The 23,719-nt window shown below is 49.4% G+C and overlaps 1 protein-coding gene across 1 annotated transcript in view; it reads left to right on the top strand.

Moving 5' to 3' along the window:
- The window catches only part of Ntn1 (netrin 1), a 181,068-nt gene that overhangs the window by 104,001 nt on the left and 53,348 nt on the right, over nucleotides 1-23,719 (top strand). Inside the window, exon 3 of the mRNA XM_041664620.1 lies at nucleotides 13,276-13,464. Coding sequence (XP_041520554.1) covers nucleotides 13,276-13,464 — 189 coding nt within the window. The remainder of the gene's footprint in view (nucleotides 1-13,275; nucleotides 13,465-23,719) is intronic.

Genomic DNA, 23,719 nt, shown 5'->3' on the forward strand with positions numbered 1-23,719 from the left:
TCCAGCTCCCTTGATCAGCTGGAATCTGCTGTCCCCTGTCATTCTGTCTGCGTGGTGGGTCACCCACATTCTCTTCCAGGACATAATTTTTAATTAAAGTCTTTAATTATAATCCCATAAGCCCTTTACTGATCTCTAAATAAATTTTACCTACCGATTTGATTAAAATAACGAGATCCAGAATTGGGGCTCAGATTTTTGATGAGTCCCCTCATGAAGCATGCTGATGAAAAGCTCTTTGTTACTTATTTTGAGCCACTTAGGTCACACTTGCTTTCGTCCACCCTGCCCGTGCATAAGAGGGAGATCTTTGCGTGCGAAGGTAAGGCATTCTGGGGAATAGTAAGCTTCCTGGGTACCTGGGTGAGGTAGAGTGGCATGCTTGTTTTCTCTGTATCACACAGTGGGGACACTGTCCAATGGCCAGTGCCTTCCCTTTTCTTATACATCTCCATATGGTCTTAAGGGGTCACAAGATGCACCAGACAAGTGGCACTTTCTTTAATCCCAGCTTTTGGGAGGCAGAGGCAGAGTGAGGCAGATCTTGGTGAATTCAAGGTCAGTCTGGTTTGTGTAGTGAGTTCCAGGACAGCCAGGGCTTTGTTGTGAGACCCTGTTTTGAAAATAAACACAAACAAACAAACAAAAAGAGGTTGTAGGATTTCTGTTTTGTTTCAGCAGTGGGTCTTGTGTGCAGGGAAGGGCAAGTTGGCGCAGATCAAACAAACACCACAGAACCAGACAACCCTTTAATTTTTTTAAAGCCTCATTCTATGGGGCCCCTTTAACTTATGAGTCTCACCAGTGCTAAGACCAGTAGAGTTGCCTTTGAAAAAACTGCCATGTGGATGAAACCACACAAGAGGCAAAGGTTGGGCTTATGAGGGTAGGGGGTGTGTTGGGGATAGGGAATTGCCGTGCAAGCCTTGGGATGTATGATACTAAACATCTCTTCCTGCCATTCGTGTTGGAGTAGGCATCCCGTGCAGTCCTTGCCGGGTGAAATCTAGCAGCTCTGGTTGTCAAATGCATTTGGAGAATGAGTGTCGGCAGAGAATGGCTCACCAAAACCCTGCCTCCGTCATGGTCAGGGGACCTGTGGAGATGAGGCTCTTGGCTGTGTGCCATGTGGAGGCCCTGTAGCCGTGTAGGCTGACTCGTCTCTGGAGCTCGAAACCCAAGTCAGAGTCAGCCAGAAGGTTGTGCAGCTAGCTGGTCATGTAGAGAGGGACGCGGCTTCTGGAAGCTGCGGTGAAAGGAGGGCTTCATCCCTGCCATTGTGCATCCTCCCCACTGGTATAGAACAGAGGAGCTGCAAGTCATTAAGCCCTCAACCGATGCCAGCCTCCCCCATCACTACTGGAGTCCTGCATGTGCCAGCCTTGGTGATGGGACCCATTACAGATGGGAAATGACTCCAGGGAGCTGGGAGCCAGGCTTGGCCTGTTCCCCTGGCAAGTCAGCTCTCATACGTCCAGCGCATGGAGCCTGTGCACCACCTCTGGGGAAAGCGATTGGAAGGAAGCCCCCATGCTGCAAGCAGGCATCTGGCAGGGCATATGAGTCACAAGGCAGAGGATTTCATGGCAGTGCCTTCCCCTCCAGGGGAGGGGGTGAGCTTTTCTCAGACAACTGCCTTTGCGTTGAATATTATCTATCTGCCTTTCGGAAGGATTCCAGTAGCCAGGAGGCGGGTTATCAAGCTCAGGACCATGCAACTCTTCCCATGCAGGTGGTCTGGTGAGTGCCCTGGACTAGTTAGGTAAAGAGTTAGCCATCGCTAACTGTTGCCAGGTCCTTGGCAAAGTCTCTGCCACATTCTCCCCATCTCTCCCATAAGAGGGTAAGCTAGGGAACCTTGGAAGGCCACTCCTCTCCCAAGCTCTGTGTTGTCGTGGGGGAACATCCCCTTTCCTGTTTGGCTGACAGAGCTCCATCATGAGTGGAAGTGGACTAAGACATTTCTGCTGTAAGTCACTCTCTGGACCTCTGTTTAAAATAAATGTTTTCGGATGCTTTGTCAGCTGTGTGTCTGTACACCAGGTGTGTGCACCACCTACTGCCCACAGAGACTAGAAGAGGGCGTTGGGTCCCCTGGAACAGGAGTTACAGACTGCTGTGTGGGTGCTGGGAATTGAACCTGGGTCCTCTTCACCACGGATCCACTTTCCAGTTCCCTGGACCTCCGTTTTGAAACCTTTATTATTATTATTATTATTATTATTATTATTCCCTCGAGAATAATGGGCTTTGCATCTCTTCAGAAACGGGCAGCTGTGGAAGGTTCCAGAACAGGGTGGTGACACATTGAGAAGAATGTTTGAAGAGAGATTTGGAGTGAAGGATTGCTTGGAGGTGGGGAAGGACTAGATTTGGGAATGGGACATAGTGGGCCAAGGATGACCTCCCTGGGGGGAGGTGACAGGGCAGATGGAGTCCCACCCTCCAGCTGTTGGAACCTGGCTCTGGAGAGGGCGGATCTGAGGAGGGTTGCAGACGAAGAATTGATGGCTGATCAGGGCTTACCCAGACCTCGGCCTTTCCTCCACAGAGAGGACTGGGGAGAAGGGTGTTTGTGCAGAGCAAAGCCTGAGTGGTCCTGCACAGGGAAGGCCTGGGCCGGTTAGGAGAGGGTCATTTCAAAGCCTTAGGGGAAGGCGGAGCAGCCAAAAAAGGGCAGGGGAAAGAAAAGGCTAAGATGTTTACAGAGAAAAGGAGTCAGTGGAAAAAATGACGGCAAGGTCAAGTAGATTTGGGAGATGGCCCTGCAGTCAACAGAGGGGAGGGGACAGTGGCCTTGCACAGAGGGGAGAGTGAGCCTCTAAGCCTTGGCTGTACTCTCAGGTTGTTCCGACTCCAGGGCCTTCATACTGTCGGTGGCCCTGGCCCCAGCTTTGAAATGTCCTTTGCTGCTGCCCATTCACAGGGACTCTGTTCACTGGAGGGTCTCCCTGTCTGGTGGGAGCTGTTTCTGCTCACAGAGGGAGACGGGGCTGGCCAGACTTCAAGTTGTCTGTCTTGACCCCAAGCCTTTCTCCAGATGCCCAGAGGCTGGGCTGGGTGGGGGCCCAGGCTTTCTTGGCAGCTTCTTTGTCTGCCTGTGGACAAAGGGGCCGAACCTTTCCCAAGCCCCACAGGTGTGAAGAACTTGTGACTGTAGTGTTTGCTTGGCCCTATTAGTGGCCTGAAGGACTGTTGACAGAGGTTCGCTTTGTGATCAGACTTGGCTAAAGCTCCCTAAGCCCTCAACAAACACTGGCCACTTATCTGAGAGACTTTATCAGAAACCATCTAAGCCGGTCTTTGGCAGGCAGGCCTCCCTGGCCGCCTCACTCAGGACCCTGCATTTCCAAAGCACTTCCCACATTGTTTTCCGTTTCTCCTACCACCCACAGCATCCCTGCTATCAGAATGGAGCCTTGGTAAGTAAGGAAGAGGCAGTCAGATTTTATTTTCAAATTGGAACCTTAGGATAAAGGACTCTTTGAGCCTGTCCTCCAAGAGGATTCTCTGAGAGGAAAGGGGCTACTTTGGGATAATTTGGCTTTAGGAGTTTCTGGGCTCATAAGAGTGGAACCCTATTCACTTTGGGCTCTTTAGTTAGAACCCTTCAGCCTGCTCCAGCCTCAGAGGATCCTACAGCGCCTCCCCCCATGATTGTGTGTCTGTCTGTCTATCTGTCTGTATGGTGTTTTCCACTATGCCATGGGCTACATTTAACCACTTGTGGTAGAAGGCACTGTGAATACACATGTATTACTCTTCCTGTGTCTGTAGATTTGTAATAACTAATAGTAAGACAGCTATCGTAGCAGCAGACCATAACAAATGTTCCACATCTGCGCTCTTAAAATACCTTAGCACTGAGCCTTCCCCATCTCAGTGGTGTGGGAGGCTGTAAGCTGAGTGGCCCCGGTGCTGTGAAGTATGGTTGGACTACTGTTGACCCGAAGGGCCATATCTGCTCAGGTGATCCAGGTCACTGACCTGGGCTGGGAAAGCTCCAGGCAGTGGAACCATTCCCTTTGCTGTTTGTCAAAATAGGTTCCTTGGCCCAGGACCCTGATGAGTGGCCCCCATGCTCTCCCTCCCTGGAAGACCCAAGCATTTGCCATTCCCATTCGCCACACCTTACCCTGCCAAGACTGGCCACCTCTACCTGCAGGACCCCTCCTGAGAGCCACGGTCTTAACCCTGATCTACCTGCGCCTTCCCCTTCCCCGTTTGCTTGCTCTGTCCAGCCTAACCTATGCTACTCCCAGAGGCCTCACTGCTTCCCGAGATGCCTCTGTCCTGATCTCACGGGTGGGTTCCCATGTCTGCTGATGGCAGTCTTCAAGTCTGTACTAAGGTATAGTAAGATGCATTTCCAGACATTTAGGGGCGGGCAGGGGGGCGGGGAAGTCCACCATACAGAGGAAGGGTCAGACTGAATGAGTTCATTTTTCAGAAGAGAACATACAGGCTCAGAGGGGCCAAGTGGGTAAAGAGCCTTTCACTTGGTTCCCTCACTCTTAGTGACGGTGAATGGCTGCATGCAGGGTGGCTTTTCAAATATATGTAAGGTATGGTCCCATGTATCCTGCCCCTCTGTGAGCCCCAGGGCCTGAGGTCTTGGGCATTCTTTTCCTCCTCTTTTTCCACATTTTCAGCTCTCCTCCCCTGAGCCCTGGGGTAGCCTTGAGACATTATTCTACATTCCTTGAATTGAAAACCACAACTGGAGAGACAGAGGAGGTGCTCCTGTCTTGCGAGAGGGGAAGGGAGGTAGGGTTAATCAGGTCCCACCGAGGAGTTCTGTTAGTATCTGCAGAGTGAAATGAGTGGGTGATCATGCCAGGTGGGGTAAGTGGGGGGTGTCATCACAGCTCCCTCTCTGGCCTTAAGGTGCCTTACCTTGCCTCTCCCATTCTCTAGGATCCCCAAGCACTGCATACCCTGGGCTCTGTCCTGCCCGCTGTGGAAGGGCGTGTTGCCTGATTCTTCATTTCGGTAAATGAGTTCCCCCAGTCCTGTATGAGGATCATGTTTGCCAATGGTTTTATTAAGTTGAAATTGAGAAGAGGCAGCTTCAGTGATCGGATGCTCAAGAACCTTGACTGGCACCAGGCTCCTCCTGTGTCATGTCCCCTTCTCTTGGTGGTTGCCCGTGCCCTCGAGTTTACATTGACTGGTCTCCACTGCACTGTCTCTGGCCATTTGGCACCTCTGGGTACAATCTATAAGTCTTGCATTAGTAGTGGGCCTCAAGCTGAGACAGCAGAGACAACGGGATTAACTGACTACATCTCTGGAGGCTCTGTCCTGCTCACTGTCGTATCCCAGTTCCTTGTGGAGCTCCTGACTTTTAGAAGCCTTCGGTGTTTGTTGACTGCCAGTGCGCCTGCAACCGAACTTCCCCGTTATAAAGCAACACCTGGAATCTGCGGTATAAATGGCTCATCCGTCAGGGTTACCTTCATCTAGCTTACCTTTAAACACAATTGCCATGAGGTACCAGAGCACTTGAGCCCATCTTACCTCCGCCTCTCCTCCAAAGAGAAGCCTTTGAGAATTCAGCTCAGCACCATCCCCTGGTGCAGACAGGAGCCAGGTGTGTGCAGCCACGGTTGCACAGCTGGGTCTTTTTAGGAGTTTCCACAAACTAGACTCCAAAGACACTGTGGGAGGAATGGTTACAATTAATAAACAAGGGACAGACAATTTCCAAGTAAATAGTGTACCAAATAGAGTAGCAAGGTCATAAGTAAAAGAAAATAGGAGTAGCCTCCAACTCTTAAAAATAGCTCTCAAATATTTTTATGACTTTGCGGCAATTATTTAAGAAGTATTTTTTGTTGTTTTTGCCTTGTTTTGTTTTAATGAAGCTAGAGACCTGTCCACTGCCTCCTCATGGGTCACCTGCTGGAAGCATCACCCTCACCTTGCTGCAAGGCACTTTCTCCACAGGGTGGGTGACAGTCCAACTGGGTTCTTCTCCATTTGGTTCCATCGGGTAGCACAAGTCCACAGGCCGAAAGCAGCTGTGTGACCTGGGAGTTTGTCATACATCTCTCCGAAGGAGCTGGGGCTGTTGCTCAGTCTGTAGAGTAAGTGCTTGTTCAGCATGCAGGCAGCTCTGGGTCCCGTCCCCAGCAGTGTATAAACTGTGTACGGTGGCCAGCATCAACCTGTAATCCTAGAAGGGGGGCAGGAGTATCAGAAGGTGGAGGACGTCCTTGGCTACCTCGTGCGTTTGAGGCCAGCTTGGGCTAAACAAGACTGCTTGGGGAGGGGGTGGAGGGGTGTGGAAGAAGGGGACAGACATAGTTCTGGAACTTGGCATAGTGGGGCATGCCTGTAATCCCAGCACTTGGAGGGGCTGAAGCAAGAGGATCACCACAAGTTCAAGGCCATTCTGGACTATATAGTCATACTCTGACTCAGAGAAAGAGAAGCCCCTGAGGGAATCCCCAGCTGGACTGATAAATGCAGGTGCAGCGGGAACAGTAAGGGTAGAGCATCCCCCCCCCCGGTCTCTGGGTCTCCTTTCAGGCCCTGTCCTCTCTATCTGGTCCCAGATGGACCCAACAAGATGGCTGTCTTCTGACTGTCTGTCCCAGGAGCTCTACCCATAGCTGAGAGATCCCAGGTCTTTCATGGACCTGTCTCCCCTCTGGGAATAGACACCAGGAGGCGGGACTCTCTTACTTGCTTCCAGACATCCTAAAATCAAGCCAGAGTAGGCTTCTTTTTCTTTACATGGTACCCACAGAAACAGTGAGGGAAACCGGAAGTACTGACCATGTTCGAGTGATACAGATGCTTCGCAGTGTGCCTCCGAGGGATCGGAGAGCTCAGGGTTGGGGACCAGTTTCTTTCACAGAGAATACCTAGTCTGGTGGTGGCTCATGACCTTTAATCCCTGCACTTGGGAGGCAAAGGCAGGTGGATCTCTGTGAGTTCAAGGTCAGTCTGGTACGTGGTGAGTTACGGGACAGCCAGAGCTGAACTACATAGTGAGACCCTACCTCAAAAACAAAAACAAAGAAAGAAAGAAAGCACCGGCCTGCAGATGGTGTTTTGCAGGTTATTTTTGCCAGTCCAGAGGTAGACATGTAAATCTAGAATTCTGTTACCGATTGTATAAAGAACACAAGCAAGTTTCTCAAAAGAACTGCTCCATAGAGGAAGGATGAAATGAAGCCAACTGCCTATTCATCCGTCCATCTGTAGCATGAATAATAAAAACCCAGAGATAGATATTAGGGTTCAATTCGAAAACCAGAAAAGCAAAGCAGCCAAACTGCTAGAGAAGTCTTACCTCTACCAAGACGGGGTGACTACAGACTAACCAGACAGCCTTTCTCTCCTCTCATTTTATATTCCCTCTAGTGCTGAGATTAAAGGTATAGACCACCACCGCCTGGATTTATTTCTCCATTGATCCTTTGTAGCCCAGGGTGGCCTTGAACTCACAGAGATCCATCTGACTCTGTCTCCCAAATCATGGGATTAAAGTATGTGTCACCATTGCCTGACCTCTAGCAGCTTTAGCTTTGCCTCTGGTCTTCAGGCAGGATTTATTTATCAAAATGAAAATAATATACCACTACAACATCTCCCTCCCTCCCCCCCCCCCCTCCCTCCCTCCCTCCTTTCTTTTCTCCCTCCAATCATCCAGTCCCATGGTCCTGTGTGATAGGAGGACAGAGAAGGGGCTCTGGGTCCAACACCAGAGCTTCTAAGCAGGCCCATGGCCTGATGGCCTTCCTGTTTTCACAGACAAGCCAGAACCATGTGAATTTTGGAGAGTCACAATATGCGTTAACAATGCTTTCTGGACCTGGAATAATCTTAGTAGGTGTGCGGCTTAGTTTATCAGGTGTTTGGGGGAGCGAATCATACACCTATGTTTTCATAAATTCATCGAATAGCTGAGACTCAGTTCTCTGTGTTCAGAGCCCTAGGAAGAGTCTATAGGGTATAGATGAAGGGTCTTTTCACTAAAGTACTGAAGTCTATTTAAATGGAATTAAATTGTCTGATCAAAGCACAAAGATGAGTTTAAATTAATTCAGAGCAAGAATGCTGGAAAATTACAGGTCTATGCCTTTAGGATGAGGGCCAGACAGCAGATCCTCTTGGTCCTATCTATCTACTTTCCTGTGTGCCTGCCCATTCATATACCCATTCAATTAGCCACCCCATCCACCAACCCACCCCGTCCTACATCCTTTCCGTTCATCTAGTTCATCCACCAATCCATCTCACTCATCCATCCCATGGGTCCATCCATCAACCATTTCATCTATCTCCCCACCTCCCCCATCCATCTTCTCCATCCATCCATCTTCTCACCAATCAGTTTATCCACCCACCCATACCACTTCCTTATCCATCCATGCACCTTCTCTCTTGAGTGTGTGCTTTCTCTTAGCTGTACAATAAAAATGTAATCAAGGCTTGCTGTGGGCTAGCAGATCAAACCTTCTCCTTGTCCCCAGTGAAGCAACAAAGTTGATTAAGAACATCTGTCCCACTCGATCAATGTGAATTCTGATGTGTGTGCTCCTCCGTCTGACCATTTCCTCCGTTAAGGGAGGAGTCCCTTGGGCAGTGTGTACATCCCCTGCCTCAGTATCTCACCCAGTTCAGGTGTGGACTCGCATACAGCTAGTGTTTGTGTGTGTGTGTGCTGAATAGAGTTCCGCTGCAGGTGTCGAGGGGCTGGGTAAGTTCAGGTTGACACGAGAGATGAATGAAAAGACTTAAAGTTGGAAGTTAAGGACTCAGAGGACGTTTGGGTGGGGGAGGCAAACAGGAGTTGGCTCTTGGTCCGCTTTCTCTTTCTGTCAGGTTCCTGGTTGGAGGGGTGGAGTTGGGGATTCATTGCTCTTCTTACCCCTCCCTGCCTCTCCTCGGGAACTTGAGATACAGCCATGGGAGACAAATGTAGCTTATCTGAACATGCTAGCTAGCGGGGACATAGCTGAGTCTCTACGAGAGATGGGGGATCCCTAGATAAACTACCAAGTCTTACCAGTGGGGCAGGGCTCCTTGATCTGGGCCAGGCTGGTCCCCCAGGAGGGTCTCAGCTTCCCCCACCCCTGTCTCTCCTGAGTTGACCTCTGTTCTCACAAGGCTGCCCTTTTCCTTCCCACCGTGAAATCTGATAATGAAACTAATACCCAATATTTTTGCCTGGGAGAGAAGCAGGAGATAAACAGGAAGGCACGAGGGATTAGGGTGTCTCTCGGAGGCAAGGCCTGCGGTTGGTGGGAGTTGGGTGACACCTCTTTGTGGACCTGAGGGATCCAGATGTGAGCCACTTTGCCCAATGCATTTTTCCATTTGTGTAGAGAAAATAAAACAAAGAGAAAAGAAAACAAGCTGTAAAATACTTTGCAGAAGTCCAAGCTTGGGTAATTATCACTTGATGTTCCCTGACAGCCCAAGGAGGGGCAGGGGCTGCTTTTTGATGTTGGCCTCCGAGTTTTCTTTTGTATTAGCAGTTGTTTGGAAAGAACCTTTTGTTGGTGTGAGCTGTGCATAGAAGGAGATTCTAGCTTGAGTTTTCCAAAAGGGGGGGGGGTAAAAAAAAGGCAGCCTCACACTCCCAGAGGACTGTTGGATGCTGGGCAGCTAGAGAGCCTTCTTTACAGAGGGGACACAGGGGTGTGTCTGCTTCCACGAAGGACCAACAGATGCTGGGATGAGACCTTTCTGTGTGCAGAGGGCACCTAAGAGCAGCGAGGCCCTGGGGATCCTGGCAGATTCCTAGCCCTGGGCAGGGAGGGACACCAGGTCTTGGGGGTTCTGTTCTTGCAGGAATGATCCAAGCTCTGGTCTGTGGTTCAGGCTCAGCTGTTCTGTATGGTGATGCTGGGGTAGTCTAGCATCAGGACGACCTAACTGCTCCAGGCCAGGACTCTCCTCACTGACTTCTCAGTGCTGGGCTGGCTGGTTGGTCACTGCACATCTCTGAGTAAGTCCTGTCCCTTGTCTAGTTGAATGAGTCCACAGAGGCAGCGGCTGTGACAGTCCTCCACGTAGAGGGTGGAGGGAGATGCAGCTTCTGTGTGCTCGGTTCAACTCATCACTTGAGGACACCTGCGCAGGGACACTCCAGTTCTTGGGACTCAGGTTTGTTCTCGAGTCCAAATGGTATTCTATCTGCTTCTATCTTCAGGATAGGCGCTATCTTGACACCTCCATGAAAGCCGACCTTGTCAGCTGAGTGACTACGGGGCACATGATTTGGGGACTGACTCTTGGAAGAATATTCAAGGAAGCTTATGACACCAGAGAACAAAATCAAAGTGGCAGTTGTAAAGAAATAAAATATTCACAAGTAAAAATAGCATCCGAATAAGAAACCAGTAAAAACATTTACAGCTTACATAGTGGAGAAGGCCAGTGTTTTAAGCCAGCCATAGAGAGAGGAAAATTGGGCCATGGCCTGAGCAGGCAAGGCGTGCATGAAGATGGAAATGGAGACACAAGAAGATGTACTCCCGTCTTCTGTGATCATAGATACCGGGCGGGTATCATGTGTGGGTCTTTTCTCCAGACAGTTTGCAAACTTTTTTTTTTCAAATGCTGATACCAAATGTGTGTTGTTATTCTTTTCAAGGGTGTGGTGAAATAAGAGCTGTCACTTCCTGCTAGTAAGAGGCAAAGCCAGTTCAGCCTTTCTTGAGGGCAACTTGGCATTTTCGATCAAATGTTAAAAATACGGAAAATCAAAGCTTAACTCAGAATTCTGCCTTGAGGAATGCGCTGTCCATCAGGAGATGTGTACGTTCTAAGGTGGCTCCAGGTTTAACCCTGAGCAGCAGGGAACAGCCTGGCTGGCCAGCTTTGAGATATTGCTTGCCCAGCGTGTCCATCTCTCACTAAAGATCCATGGTGTAATACACTCTAAGAACCACGCAATCTTTAAAGATCATATTGGGTCATATTCTACCTAAAAATTGTCCATTCTGAAAAAGAGGCTTCAAAGCTGGATGCAGATAGGTATGACCTATATTTCTAGAAAATAAGAAATGGTCCCATGGCTGGGCCCAATAGAAAGCCGCTGTGGTCACAGTGGTTCGTGGAAACAGGAGAGAACTTTTCCCTTTTTGCTTTTGTTTATAAGTGTATGGCTTTAAGCATTATAGTTTTTCTTAGTTATGATAAAAAGGTAATTAGATATAAATCTTTAAACTCACCAAGATAAGATAGATAATAGAGTATTTTCGCTAAGTTTGCACAATATTAATGGAATAGGTATTGTAATTGTAATTCTTACTTGATAACTGTTTTGTTGTATGTAATTTTACTATGCTAAAGTTAAATTTTTTGATTAGACAGAAAAGGGGAAGTGCTGTGGGATAATTCTTCTGTACACTGTGAATATGTATTGCTGTCATTGATTAATAAAAAAGCTGCTTTGGCCTATAACAAGGCAGAATAAGTCTAGGCAGGGAAGCCAGACTGAAAATACAGAGAGGAGAAAGGTGGAGTTGGGGAGACATGAGCCAGCTGTCCAAGAAGCAAGATGCCAGAGGACTGGTAAAGCCGCAGCCATGTGGCAGTACATAGATTGATAGAAATGGGTTATTTTAAATGTAAGAGCTAGTTATTAGTAACCCTGAGTATAGGCCAAACATTCTGTAATTAATATAAGCTTTTGTATCTTTATTCGGGACCAGGTGGTTGGGACAAAAGAAAAGCCCCGCCTCCATTCACACATCATTTCCTTAGAAATTCCATAAACATGTGTAGAACACATCCTAAAAACAAGACAGTGTGAATGTGATTAAAGTATGCCATACACATCTATGAAAATGCCATGACGATGCTCGCGATTTTGTATGATTGATATATGCTTTTTTTTAAAAAAAAAAAAAAGTAGGGTAAGAACAAGTGTGGTTGGCTTACAGCTGACAGTGTCCTAGGGTTTGAAGCCCAGAGAAAAGCTGGGGGGGGGGGGCATGATCCTAGTGTGAGGTAAAAGGATAATCGTCCTTTAGGGGACATGCTGGGGGCCTCTGCCAAGCAAGAGCTAGAGGTGAACTTGGAAGTGACATTGAAGTCACACCTCCTGGATGACAACATGACTGCAGCCTTGAAGAAGGGTCGACATAGGGGACAGGAATACGTGCTGGTCTTGGACGAGGAGGGGTACCCCCACACTTGGAATGGTCTAGAAATTGACCAGAGCTCAGAATAAATGAAATAGGAGAAGCTAGGGAGTGAGCTGAGGCTGGGGAGTGAGTAAGTCTGACCTATGAAGAGCCTCCAAGACTATGCTAAATGATTTTGACTTCTTCCTTATGGACACCACCCTCAGGTTGGTGCTTAGAAAAACCCAGCTTTGGTCACAGTCATCTCTATGAAATGATCCCAGCACTCCCTGAGGGCACAGAAATTCCATCATGGAATCCGTTCTGTAAAGTGGCATCGTGTTTGCACACACACATCTTCCTATGTTTGTGTAAAATCCCTCATTCGAGTGCGTCTCTAGATATGTTATACTGCCCAGTAAAATCTAAATGTTATGTCAGTAAATACAATGTCATTTTTAGGGATTAATGGCAAGGAAAATAGTGCCTTTCCGTATAGATGCAGTTCTCCCCAGATATTTTTGATCCACATGGTTGGTTGAATCTTGCAGATACAGGCTGACGGAGGCAGAATGGAGAGGAAGGAGCAAATGAGGGGGAGGTGCCTCTGGAAACCCCAGACTTGGAGCTGGAAGTGAGGGTTTGCAGGGTCATGGGCAAAGAGGTAGTGTGAGAAGCAGGAGTTAGGTCCTAAGGGCATTGCGGCAGGTGGATGGCAGGGTGAGAGGTACTCACTTCCGAGCTAGAGCACAGACCGGGGAAGTGGAAAGAAGTAGACTGGCGGGGGAAAGCTGTAGAGAAGAAAGCTGGAGGTCTTCTGTGGTTTTGGATGGTGGGAAGGAGAGGGGGAGTTGGCAAAGGAATGGGAGAAAGGAGGTGTGAGTGAGGGTAGAGGTGGAAGCCAGGGCGTCTGGTATGGTCTGTTCCCACTGAGGGACTTAAACACATTTATTTCTCCCAGTTCTGGAGGTTGCAAGTCCAAGATCCAAGATCATGGTGTGGGCAGGACTTTAACACACGGGTTTCAGGAGGCCTCAGCCTGGGCGCTGTGAAGTGCGTGCAGCGAAGGAGCTAAGGACAGGATCCCAGAGCGTGTGACTTTCCGCTGGGATGGACCTCTCTCCCCAGGGTGTCGGCCCTCCTCTCCCCTTGCGCTGATGGCTTCTGTCTGTTTCCCTTGCAGCCTGCAACTGCAACCTCCATGCTCGGCGCTGCAGATTCAATATGGAGCTCTACAAGCTGTCAGGGCGCAAGAGCGGGGGCGTCTGTCTCAACTGCCGCCACAACACTGCAGGCAGACATTGCCACTACTGCAAGGAGGGCTTCTACCGCGACATGGGCAAGCCCATCACCCACCGGAAGGCTTGCAAAGGTAGGTGACCTTGGGGGTCAGGGAACAGGGATTATTTTTTAGGGATCCTAGGCTCCCTCTCTTCCCCTTCTCCCTTTCTATTTCTTCTTTCTTCCTTCCTTCCTTCCTTCCTTCCTTTCTTTCTTTCTTTTTTTTACTAGTTCCTTTACAAAGCAGAGCAGACTAAGGTGTGTGCGTCCCCCCCCCCCGTTTCTGTCAAGGCCTTCCTGGTATTTGGAGGTGTAAGCCAAAACAACTGGGCAGTGGAGACACAGCTCAAAGAAGAAAGCAGAAGGCGCAATCCTTCCGAGGGTGCAGGGCTGGGCTCCCGACACTTCCCCCTTTGCCTCCCTCCTTCTCAGCACAGGTGTGCTGCATACCAGAGGAAAGAGAGCCATGTTCACCAGGCTTACAGTCGGGGACAAAGGACCCTCTTTTCCCGGCCCCTCACAGAGGCTCTTCTCTGGATGTGTGTGCGTGAGCTGCCTCCCGTCCCACCCCCATCTCACACACAGACACACGAACACACAGTCGAGGTGAGGCTGGCAGTTTCAGGATCGGGGTCTCAGAAGGAACCTTTAATCCATCTGTAAATAACTTTACTCTTCAGGACCCTCCCCACCCCACCCCACCCCCAAAATATTAAAAGGAGACAGGCAACTATTTTTTTTCGCCGAAGCAAGCACTGATGTTTTAACTTTCTGCTGTTTGTTTTTCTCTCACCAACAAAATGAAGCAAGCAATGGTCAGATGACTCAGAGGGGCTGATGAAATGCCAGGGAGCTGAATGAGGTGGGAGGGAAAAGTATCCCCCCCCCCCATTAGCTTTGGGGAATTCCAGAGACTAAGAATCTCTTACTCCAGTATTGGGGTCTGGGGCCAGAGCATGTCTGAGCATGGCTTCTCAAGATGTTTACATCCAAGGGCTCCTGGAAGACAGTGGGCGTTTAGGGACCCTGACTCAGGAGGGTGCAAAGCCATGGTAGATATCGCTGGAGTGAGGCACTGCAGTGGACGACCCTTTCTGGATGCTGCTAGCCTCTGAATGAAGCAGAGGTGTTGTCTTCAGACTCCAGATGTTGGTCACCTATATACAGGCTGACTATAAAACTTGAGGATACGGGGTTCCTTGTGTAAAGATGATAAGGAATTTCAGAATGACAATGGCAGAGTTTCAACCAGGTGTGTGTCCTCCTGAGCATGGAGCCACCTCTGCATGTACAGAATACTTCCTTGGTAAGCAAACAGCAACAAAAATTGGCTTTGCCGACTCTTCCCTCTGAGAGAGAACTGGATTCCACACGTACAAATGAGTAAGGTGTTTCTCAAGATGCAGACGGGCTCTCATGCCATGTCTGTGGCCATCGGCTACCTTTGATGGTTGCCAAGAGAATTTGAGCATAAAGGTGGCGGGGCTATTTCCAAGTCAGAGAGACAAAAGATTTGGGAGAGAATGCTCCAGGAAACTGAGAATGGGCGGGTGGCCCAGACAGTGATGCCCAAGGAAGTTCTACACTGTTCGGAAGGTGTGAGCAGGGCAAAGCTAGGGAGACAGTTTAGAGTCTTCAGAGAACAGAGTTGAAGATACCCAACTCCTTTGCCTATATCCAAAGTGTCTGTTGTCTCTTTTGTAGAAGAAATGGAAGCCAGGATCTTGTAAACAATTGGCTGACACACATTTATTAGTCATTTAACCAGGGGCAACCACTTCAGCAGGCAGTCCTGTGCTGGAGAACAAGAAGACCCATGTTCTCCGAGAGGAAGGATGCAGGCTACTTCCCTCCCTGCTGGTTTTTCCTATTGGGGCAGAGATGCTCATCTTTCTTTGCCAGCTGGTTACAGACAGATGGGGGTGCTGCTGTTCTGTGACAGATGCTGGGGCCAGCCTAAGTGGCTGTCTTCAGTTGCAGCCGTGTCCCCAGCATTGGTGGGAACCCAGAAATAACTTGGGGGACAGAGGAACCAAGGATAGATGCTGGACTGGAAGATGTGTGCTTCTGAGTCTCTTGGTCAAAGACCCACCTCTCTGCCACCACTTGGGACCCTTCTGCCTGTCCTCTAGGGCCACGTGGCTTAAGCAATGGTTCTTTGCAGGCAAGCTTCTTGGCTCCAATCTTGTGTTCTTTTGACAGCCTGTTCTCCGGGCATCCAGAATATGGGTAACATTCTGTCTCTCACCCTAGCCTCTAAGAGTGCCCCTGGGGAGCCCCATCCTAGGCCCTCACAAAAAGGCTCCACTTCTTTGCTTTACCCTAATTTCACAGAGGAATTGGGACAACTGGCCCTCAACTCCCAAGCTGGCTCTAGAATGACCGTGGGGCCCTCTTTACCCCCTGACTTCTCAGGGCCTGGGAGGGGCCCGGGCAGGGGGCCGAGGCCACCCATACACTGCTGGTGATTGGCTGGCTCAAGACCTTGTTCAGTGTCGAGCAGGGGTGGACCCAGACAAGAACAGCTTGGAGCAAGGGCATTTGATTCCAAGCATTACTCTGCAGTCTCCCCATTTGGGAAGTTTCATAGCAACAAATTTGTTGGGGTCTTTCTCCCCTCCCCTAGTTTAGGAGCAAACCGGGACTGGCAGGGTTGGTGCATACAAAGGGCCGTAGTAAACATGTCCAGGGAACAGGCCGCTGCACTCTCGGCTATTCAGGGCGATTTCACAGCGCTGGGCCAGCCTCATTATGGTGTGGGCTGTTGTCCTATACAAAGTCAGATGAGATGAATTTCTCCCCTTTCTCTGCGAAATGGTTTGTGAATGATACTCGTCCTGGGATCTGTCAAAAGATAGGAGTTTTTGTTTACCATTTGACTTCTTTATGGACTGCGGAGGCACTTTCTTTCTATAGCCTCCAAAGAGGACGTTGCTATTTAACCATCTCAGCCATGCCTCCATTGATAACAATATTAATTTATCATTTTCCCGAACCATCTGTGATGGATAAAGACATTCCAGGAGGCTCCCGTGAACCGAATTGTGATGAGAATTAAGAAATTAACCACCACATCTAGCTTCCCCGTCACAAAGGGGCCCTCGTTCCATCTCACTGAGCAGCAGCCTGTTCTTCCCGCTCGTTGCCCTGCCCCCTTCACTTCTGCACTGAATGTGGCTGAAAGAAGGGCTGCTAAGGAGGTGCCCGGGCCTTAGGAAGATGCAATCATTAGCAGGGCAGGAGCAGGAGACAGCAGCACTCACCAGCTCTGCAATGCATCCCGTTCTGTCTTCCTGCAGCTCTGCCAAGGGTTGGGGGAGGGGGAGAAGTGAGCACCCACTCCAGCCCCCTCTGGCTTCTTGGGGCTACTGTGTGGAACTGTCCCAGTCACGCCTCTCCCCCGCCCGCCCCACCCCGCCCCATCCCCAGTTGTACCCAATAAAAATTTCTTTCGAATTTTTTACTTTCCCTTCTTGGTATCATGAGCGCATTTTCCCCGACTTGTCATTCTTGGTTGTGTGTGAGAATTACCTGGGATGTTGCAAAATGCTGCTTAGGTCCCACCCCAGAAATTCTGGTTTAATTAATGGGCTCAGATGAGAGGTAGGCACCTGCCTTGGAAAAGCTCCCCAAAGCTGAGTGAGAGCTGCTGGGGTGGTGGGGGTTGGGGTGTAAGGAATAAAGATGGCAGGTTGCTGTTGGGGTGGGTTCAGGAAAGTCTCCAGGGGTGGAGACTAAGCCCTACAGCTAACTCCTTTGAGGGGAGAGATTACTAATTGATGAATTGAAATATTTTAAAGACTTTTGATGAAAACTTGGAGCGGGCACTTAAAATTCTTTTCATTCGAAATCTTCCTGGGTGAGGCAGGGGCGTCATTTGTGTGCGCATGTGTGCAGATTTAAGTCCCTCCCACACACCTCTTCCTGATACCCCGGCCATTTCCACTCACCCCATAAAAGCCTCCGGTGTATACTCTTCCACTTTTGGGGTCCCTTGTGACAGGTCCATTTTCTGTCACAATTTGGGCGGTTTGGGGAGAGGCAAGAAGGTAGCTGCGGCTGTCCATCGCGGCTCCAGCTTTGAACACAGAGAGCCCCATCTCCGGATGACCTCCTGTTTGCAGTGAGAGGAAGTCAGGAGAGAAGATGCCAAAAGCTTAACTCAGTGGGGCCCCACTGCCATAGCTTTGCTGTGCTGTCTTAGGGGTGGGGAGGAATCAAAGCTGCAGCTTCAGGAATGGCTCCTGTCTACAGTCTACAGCGCATTGGGCCATCTCATGGCACCTTAAATCCCAGTCATTTACATGTGGATATGAAGAGAATGTGGCATTACCTTCAGGTTTCTGGCCTAACATTCCATATTCCATCTGCCATACTTGAGGAGTCCAAACTCTTTCCTCTCCCTGATGCAACAGGGGTCATTTTTTTTTCAATGATTTATTTATTTTTGTTTTGCCTGCATGTATGTCTGTGTATGGGTGTTGGACCCTGGAGTAACAGACAGTTATGAGCTGCCATGTGGGTGCCAGGAATTGAACCCAGGTCCTCCGAAAGGGCAGTCAGTGCTCTTAACCACTGAACCATCTCTCCAACCCTCCAACAGGGGTCATTCTGTATAGCAGTGTGTTTGTGATTAGGAAACGTCAAGAAATAAGGTAGGGTGATTTTGCTCAGAAGTCTCTAGAGATGGCAAGTGTCCTTGGTCCTGTGGCACACCGTCACCACTGTGGGGAAACAGCACTCCTCAGCCGAGCGCTGGAGCCAGCTCCCTGGGAATCGTTGCTAGCTCTGCCTTCTTGGGTGTACCCCTCTGGCCTATTCTCACTCCTGGACTCCACATGGACATTCCAGGGGTCCCCAGTGCTTGATCTTTGAGTTCCCTAAGTTCATGGTGCTTCTGGGCATGGTAGGCAAGGTGTTGAGGATATCTGACTTGGGAAACAGTCTCTCCTTGGGGCTTCTGCTGCAGGACACCAGGTAGACCTAGCATACTGGCTTCAGCTCAGGCTCCTGGTCAGGGCTCAGGTTCTGCTTCTGGGTGAGGTGTGCTGCACAGCCTCGGCTTTCCCATCTGGAGCTGGGCAGAATGCTTTCCCCTCCCTCTTAGAGTCGTGGTATGGATTAAGTGCAGTGCTCTACGCTGGCATACGTGCCCTCTGCACACGCTACCCGCTGTGATTATTTGAATAGCTCGTGGAAAACAGAGGCACCGGAGCCCTCGCAGTTGTTGGTGGGCACACAGAACAGGGGGCACGCCTTGCTTAGTCCTCCTGCTGTTTGCTTCCTGTCGTTATTTGTTTTGGTGACCCAGTGGGTTTCATTAGGGTTGCTTATAGGGTCCAGGATGAGGGATACTTACAGGAGCCTGGGTCCTTACCAGTGGCTATACCACTGAAGAAAATCTCTCTCCCTTCCCCAATGACCATTATTTTTTATAGCTACTCATGGAGGGATGAGCCTTGTGAGTCCCTCCCCCTAGCCATTACCTATATGTCTTAGGAAGAGGGTGTTCAAGGGGCCCTTCTTCTCCCAATGATGGGATGTTAATGGGCCCAGTCTTGGGTTTTGAGCCGTTAATCACTGCTGTGGGATCAAAAGTGCAATAGCAATGCCACATTCCAAAGACAGGACTCTATCTCACCGCGTTCCGTCCTCCAGCCCTTAGATTCCTTCTGCCCCATCTGTGATCCCTGAGTCATGGGAAGGGTGGTAGAGAAATCCCATTCATGCCTGAGAATGTAACCGTTCTTACTCTCAGCTCTTAGACCAGATAGGAATCTCTGCCATTCTTCCTACCAACTGCAAAAAAGGTTTTCTCTGACCAAAGCTGACTAACTTGTGGGTATAAATATAATTATTTACGTGGTGATTTGACGGGCATGTCATGCCCATTTAAGGCTTACTTAGCTCCTACGTAACACTTGGTCACTGGCGTCACTGAAAGGACTCACTCAACACCTGTTAGATTCTGTGGCCCATCCCCACAGGACAGAGGGCTAAGGATTTGCCCCAGTACCGTCGTGCACTGTCCATAAAGGATTTGCATGCTTCGGAAGCAGAAATGATGAATGAGCCGAGTGGTGGAGACGTGCCCAGCAGCTGCTTGTGGAGGCTCGGCGCAAAGCAGGGGACAGCTGTATACAGCCAAAAATGGTGAAAGCACCACTCACAAGAGTAGGCTGCATCTAAGGACTGCCTCACCATCCCGCTGTACCCCTACTAGGTCAGGTGCTTGGGTGGGACCAAGTTCTCAGGTCCTTCCCAGTCCAAGCCCATGTGTACAACTTTCAGCATCCGTGGCACTCTGGGAACATGCTAAGGACATGGTCTTTCCTCCTCAGCTGTAGAACAGGTGCAGGGAGACTACAGTTCACTAGATCACAGCGGCTCACATAATCCAGTTTAGAATTATGGGCCCCCCCCTCCCCCTGCACTTCCTGCTGTCTACACCTTGATCTGAAGTGTCAGAGGAAAGGCAAGGCCGTGCAACCTAAAACTTTGATTCTTCCTTGCCTTGTTAGCAACTGTTGTGGGAGAGGAAGACCTGGCTTGGAGGAGGTTGACACAGACAGCTGACGTGAAGGCTGGGGATTATCTGTGGATATCCACAGTCGGCTCCCCATGCCCCATTAGCACCCGGAGAGTGTGGCTTTTGCGTTTGCCGTGATGCAGGATGTGAGGGATTGGCATTGCCTCTCTGCCTCATTCTTCCCTCCAGATGCACAGGACAGATGAGATGATCTTTCCCCAGAGGAGAAGGCAGCAGATTGGGCCCTGACTCACGTTGCTGTCTGATAGTGAGATCATTTGTTCATTGAGTCTGTGAGTGTTTGTCGAGGGCCTGGATGTTCTGTGGGACTTCCTACTGGTGGGACGTCAGCAACAATGGAAAAGAGTAAAAGAAGCTAATTATGGAATGAGGCGAGGGCCATGGGAGAAATAAACAGCTGGAAGAGAAAGTCACCAGGAAGTCCCTGAGGATAGAACATTTGAGAGGAGACCTGGGATGTGAGGAGAAAGCACAAAGTCAGGAAACAGCAGAGGGCTTGGTAGGCCCTTGGTCTGAAGGGAAGAAAGAGAGTGATGGAGGAAGGTCATTGGCTAATAAAGGAACTGCCTTGGCCCATTTTATTGGTTAGAAGATAGGTGGGAGGAGAAAACAGAACAGAACGCTGGGAGGAAGAGGAAGTGAGGTCAGTCTCGACAGCTCTGCTCTCAGGAGCAGACGCCTCAGAGAGACGCCATGCCCTGCTCCCGGGATGAAGCTCTGACCCAGGATGGACATAGGCTAGAATCTTCCCGGTAAGTGCACCTTGGGGTGCTACACACAGATGATTAGAAATGGGCTAAATTAATATGTGAGAATTAGCCTAGAAGAGAATGGGCCAAGCAGTGTTTAAAAGAATACAGTGTCCGTGTAATTATTTCGGGGCATAAGCTAGCCGAGCAGGCAGCCAGGGTGTTGGGGACACAGCCCCGCCGCCCTAATTACTACAAGAGAGTGCAGGGCAGGGCCATCTTGCTGGCATCTGGAGAGGAGCAGATTCTGTCCCCAAAGTATGAGAGGCCAGTGCAAGACCAAGGGCAAGAGTCACTTGGGATCTGCTTGCATTTACAGAAGCTCCTTCTAAAAGATAAGCCACAGTGGAGAGACAGCACTCACGTGGTCCATATCCCACCAAGGGTGTTGTTCCAGGGTGGAAGGAACTCTCAGAAAGCTCAATAACAAGAAGGCAAATGATCCAATTAAAAACGGGCAAAATATTTGAACAGACACTTTCTCAAGGATGGACAGATGGCACATGAACACAGGAAACATTAGCTGACGTTGGGGAAATGCAAATTAAAATCACAATGAGATCCCTCTCATTGAAAATAAAAAATATTAGCCACTTAACAATCCCATATGCTTGGCCAGGACAAGGGCCTGCTGGTGGGAAGAGAGCACACTGTTGGTGGGAATTCCACGTGGCATAGCTGCTCGGGAAGATAGACCAGCACGTCCCTGCCAAGTGACACCCATAGCTGTCATAACATTAGGATCCTGCTCACAGGTATTTCTCCACGAGAAATGAAAACATACGTCCAAAAGAAAAACAAAAACAAAAACAAAAACCAAAAAACAAAACAAAAAAATCTATAGTGTTCTTATTTGTTATTATCCCAAACTAGAGACAGAACCTGAGGGTGTGCCAGTGTCTGCACGGACAGAGTGGACAGATGCCCACTGAAGAAGACGGCCCAGCGTTAGTGAAAAACAAACTGATTCTTAGCCCGCCACAGACAAATTGCAAATGCATGGTTAAGTGAGAAAGGTTGGACCCACCAGGGAACCCGCTGGCAATCCCATTTGCCCGTGCTGTAGACATTGTAAATACCGTCTAATTCCAGGATAAGACATTTTGCAAAAGGTGAAACTAGAAGGAGCGGAGGCTGACTGCGGAGGAAGGAATTCCTGAGCGAGCTCAGTGATCAGAAGAACCTGCATCTGTGATAAAAGTCTGTAGACTGTACAACCCTGTGCAAATTACAGCAGTGATGGACAAGATTCCTTCCCTAGAGCTCTAGTTTGGGTGTGTCTGCCCAGAGGTTCACTGTGGGGCGCTTGATCCTCAGCGTAGCAATGTTAGGAGGTGTGGAACTTTTTTGTTTTGCTTTTGTATTTCAAGATAAGGTTTCTCTGTATAGCCCTGGCCTGGATTTCATTTTAGACCAGGCTGGACTTGAATTCAGAGCCACCAGCCACCATCTCCTGGCCTGGAAGTATTAATAGATGGGGCCCTAGGACTGGAGAGCTGGCTTGGCTCAGTGGTTAAGAGCACTTGCCGCTCTCCTAGAGGATTTGTTTCCAGTGCCTACAGCAGGTAGTTCAGAACTGCCTGTAACTCCATTTTCAGGGGACATATCCCCCTTTGGCTTCTGCAGGCACCTGCATGCATATAGTGCAATACACATAAATAAATAAAGACAATTATTTTTTAAAAAAGAGGCAGGGCCTAGTAAAAGATGATCATGTCTGCAGGGCCATCCTCCTGGGAGAGGATTAATGTCAGTCTCATGTGGCTTTGCTTCTTGTGGCAGTGGAGAGTGAGGGGTACACAGCTCAGCCCTCAGCCCTGGGTTCAGTTCAGCACTAACAAACTGGGAAACTTGGGGTAAACATGGCCGTCTTATGTTTCTCTGGCTCTTTGTCTATACATGAAGCTGTTCCCCTTTCTTCCTCTCTATCGTGCTGTGGTCTAACCAAGTGTTCCTTTCCTGGAAGCCAAAACAGATGGGGCCACCAATCTTTGACTTTTAGTCTTTAAAACAAAATGTTGAATATACCTTTTCTTTTTTTCTTTCCCCTTCATTCTTTCTGTGCTTTCTAAAACAACATTGACCTCAGACTCCTGACTTTCCTGTCACAGCTTCCTAAATTCTGGCGCTAAATGTGTGTGCTTTCATGCCCTGCCAGCCGCTTTAAAGCAACCAGCTTCAGGGTGTTTCACAGCAACCGAGAATGGACTAAGAACTTAGGACCCTGTTCCAGGGTCTTTTTCATCCCGTCTCCTTCACAGCTCTGAAGTCATTAAGAGCTACCTCTAGCCTGCTTTCAGCATCTAATCCCCTCCCTTGTCCGTGCTCTGCTCGTCTCCTGTCTTGCTTCCGCATTAGGCTCCATCCACTGCAGATGCCCAGGTAACCTTGGCTGTCTCTTGCCTGTTTCTTCTCTTGGTTTCTCCACAACCTCCTTTGGGGCCCAGGAGAGCCCCTAGGAAAGAGGTAGCTTGTCTGGGGTCCAGCACAGGTACGCTAGCTTGGAGTGCCAGAAAAAAGCACGGTGCACCTGCTGACTCAGACAGCAGATAGTTAATCTCTCCCGATTCTGGAGGCTGGAAATTCAAGGTCAAGGTACCAGCTGGGCAGATTCTTTCTGAGGGCCAGGAGGGAGGGATCTGCTGCAGGCCTTTCTCCTGGGCTTACAGATGGTGCCCTTCATCCTGTGTGCTCACATGGCCTTTCCTCTGTAGCCATCTTGTGCCTCATCCTCATCTTGGGCGAGGACATCGGTCATTGATTAAAACCTACTCCAATGACCTATTTTTACCTAATTGCCTCTAAAGAATTCATATGTCACATGTAGGCTCTGGGACTAGGACTTCGGGGTATGCATCCTGGGGGCTTGGCATGCGAGTCCATCCTTCACATGGGGCCAAGGCAGTAAGTTTTCAGGGCTCCTGGAAGCCTAGGGGACAGCCAGATGGCATCTAGATTGGGGACTGAGGCTCTGTTTGTTCTGTCTCCCAGTTTCAAAGGGACCAATGCTGAACCACACCACTCCTACGAGCTTGTGTCCTAGATTG

Source organism: Microtus oregoni, unplaced genomic scaffold (genome assembly GCF_018167655.1).
Source record: "Microtus oregoni isolate MIOR12 unplaced genomic scaffold, Mior012 000015F_ref0000493, whole genome shotgun sequence".
NCBI classification, from domain to species: Eukaryota; Metazoa; Chordata; class Mammalia; order Rodentia; family Cricetidae; genus Microtus; species Microtus oregoni.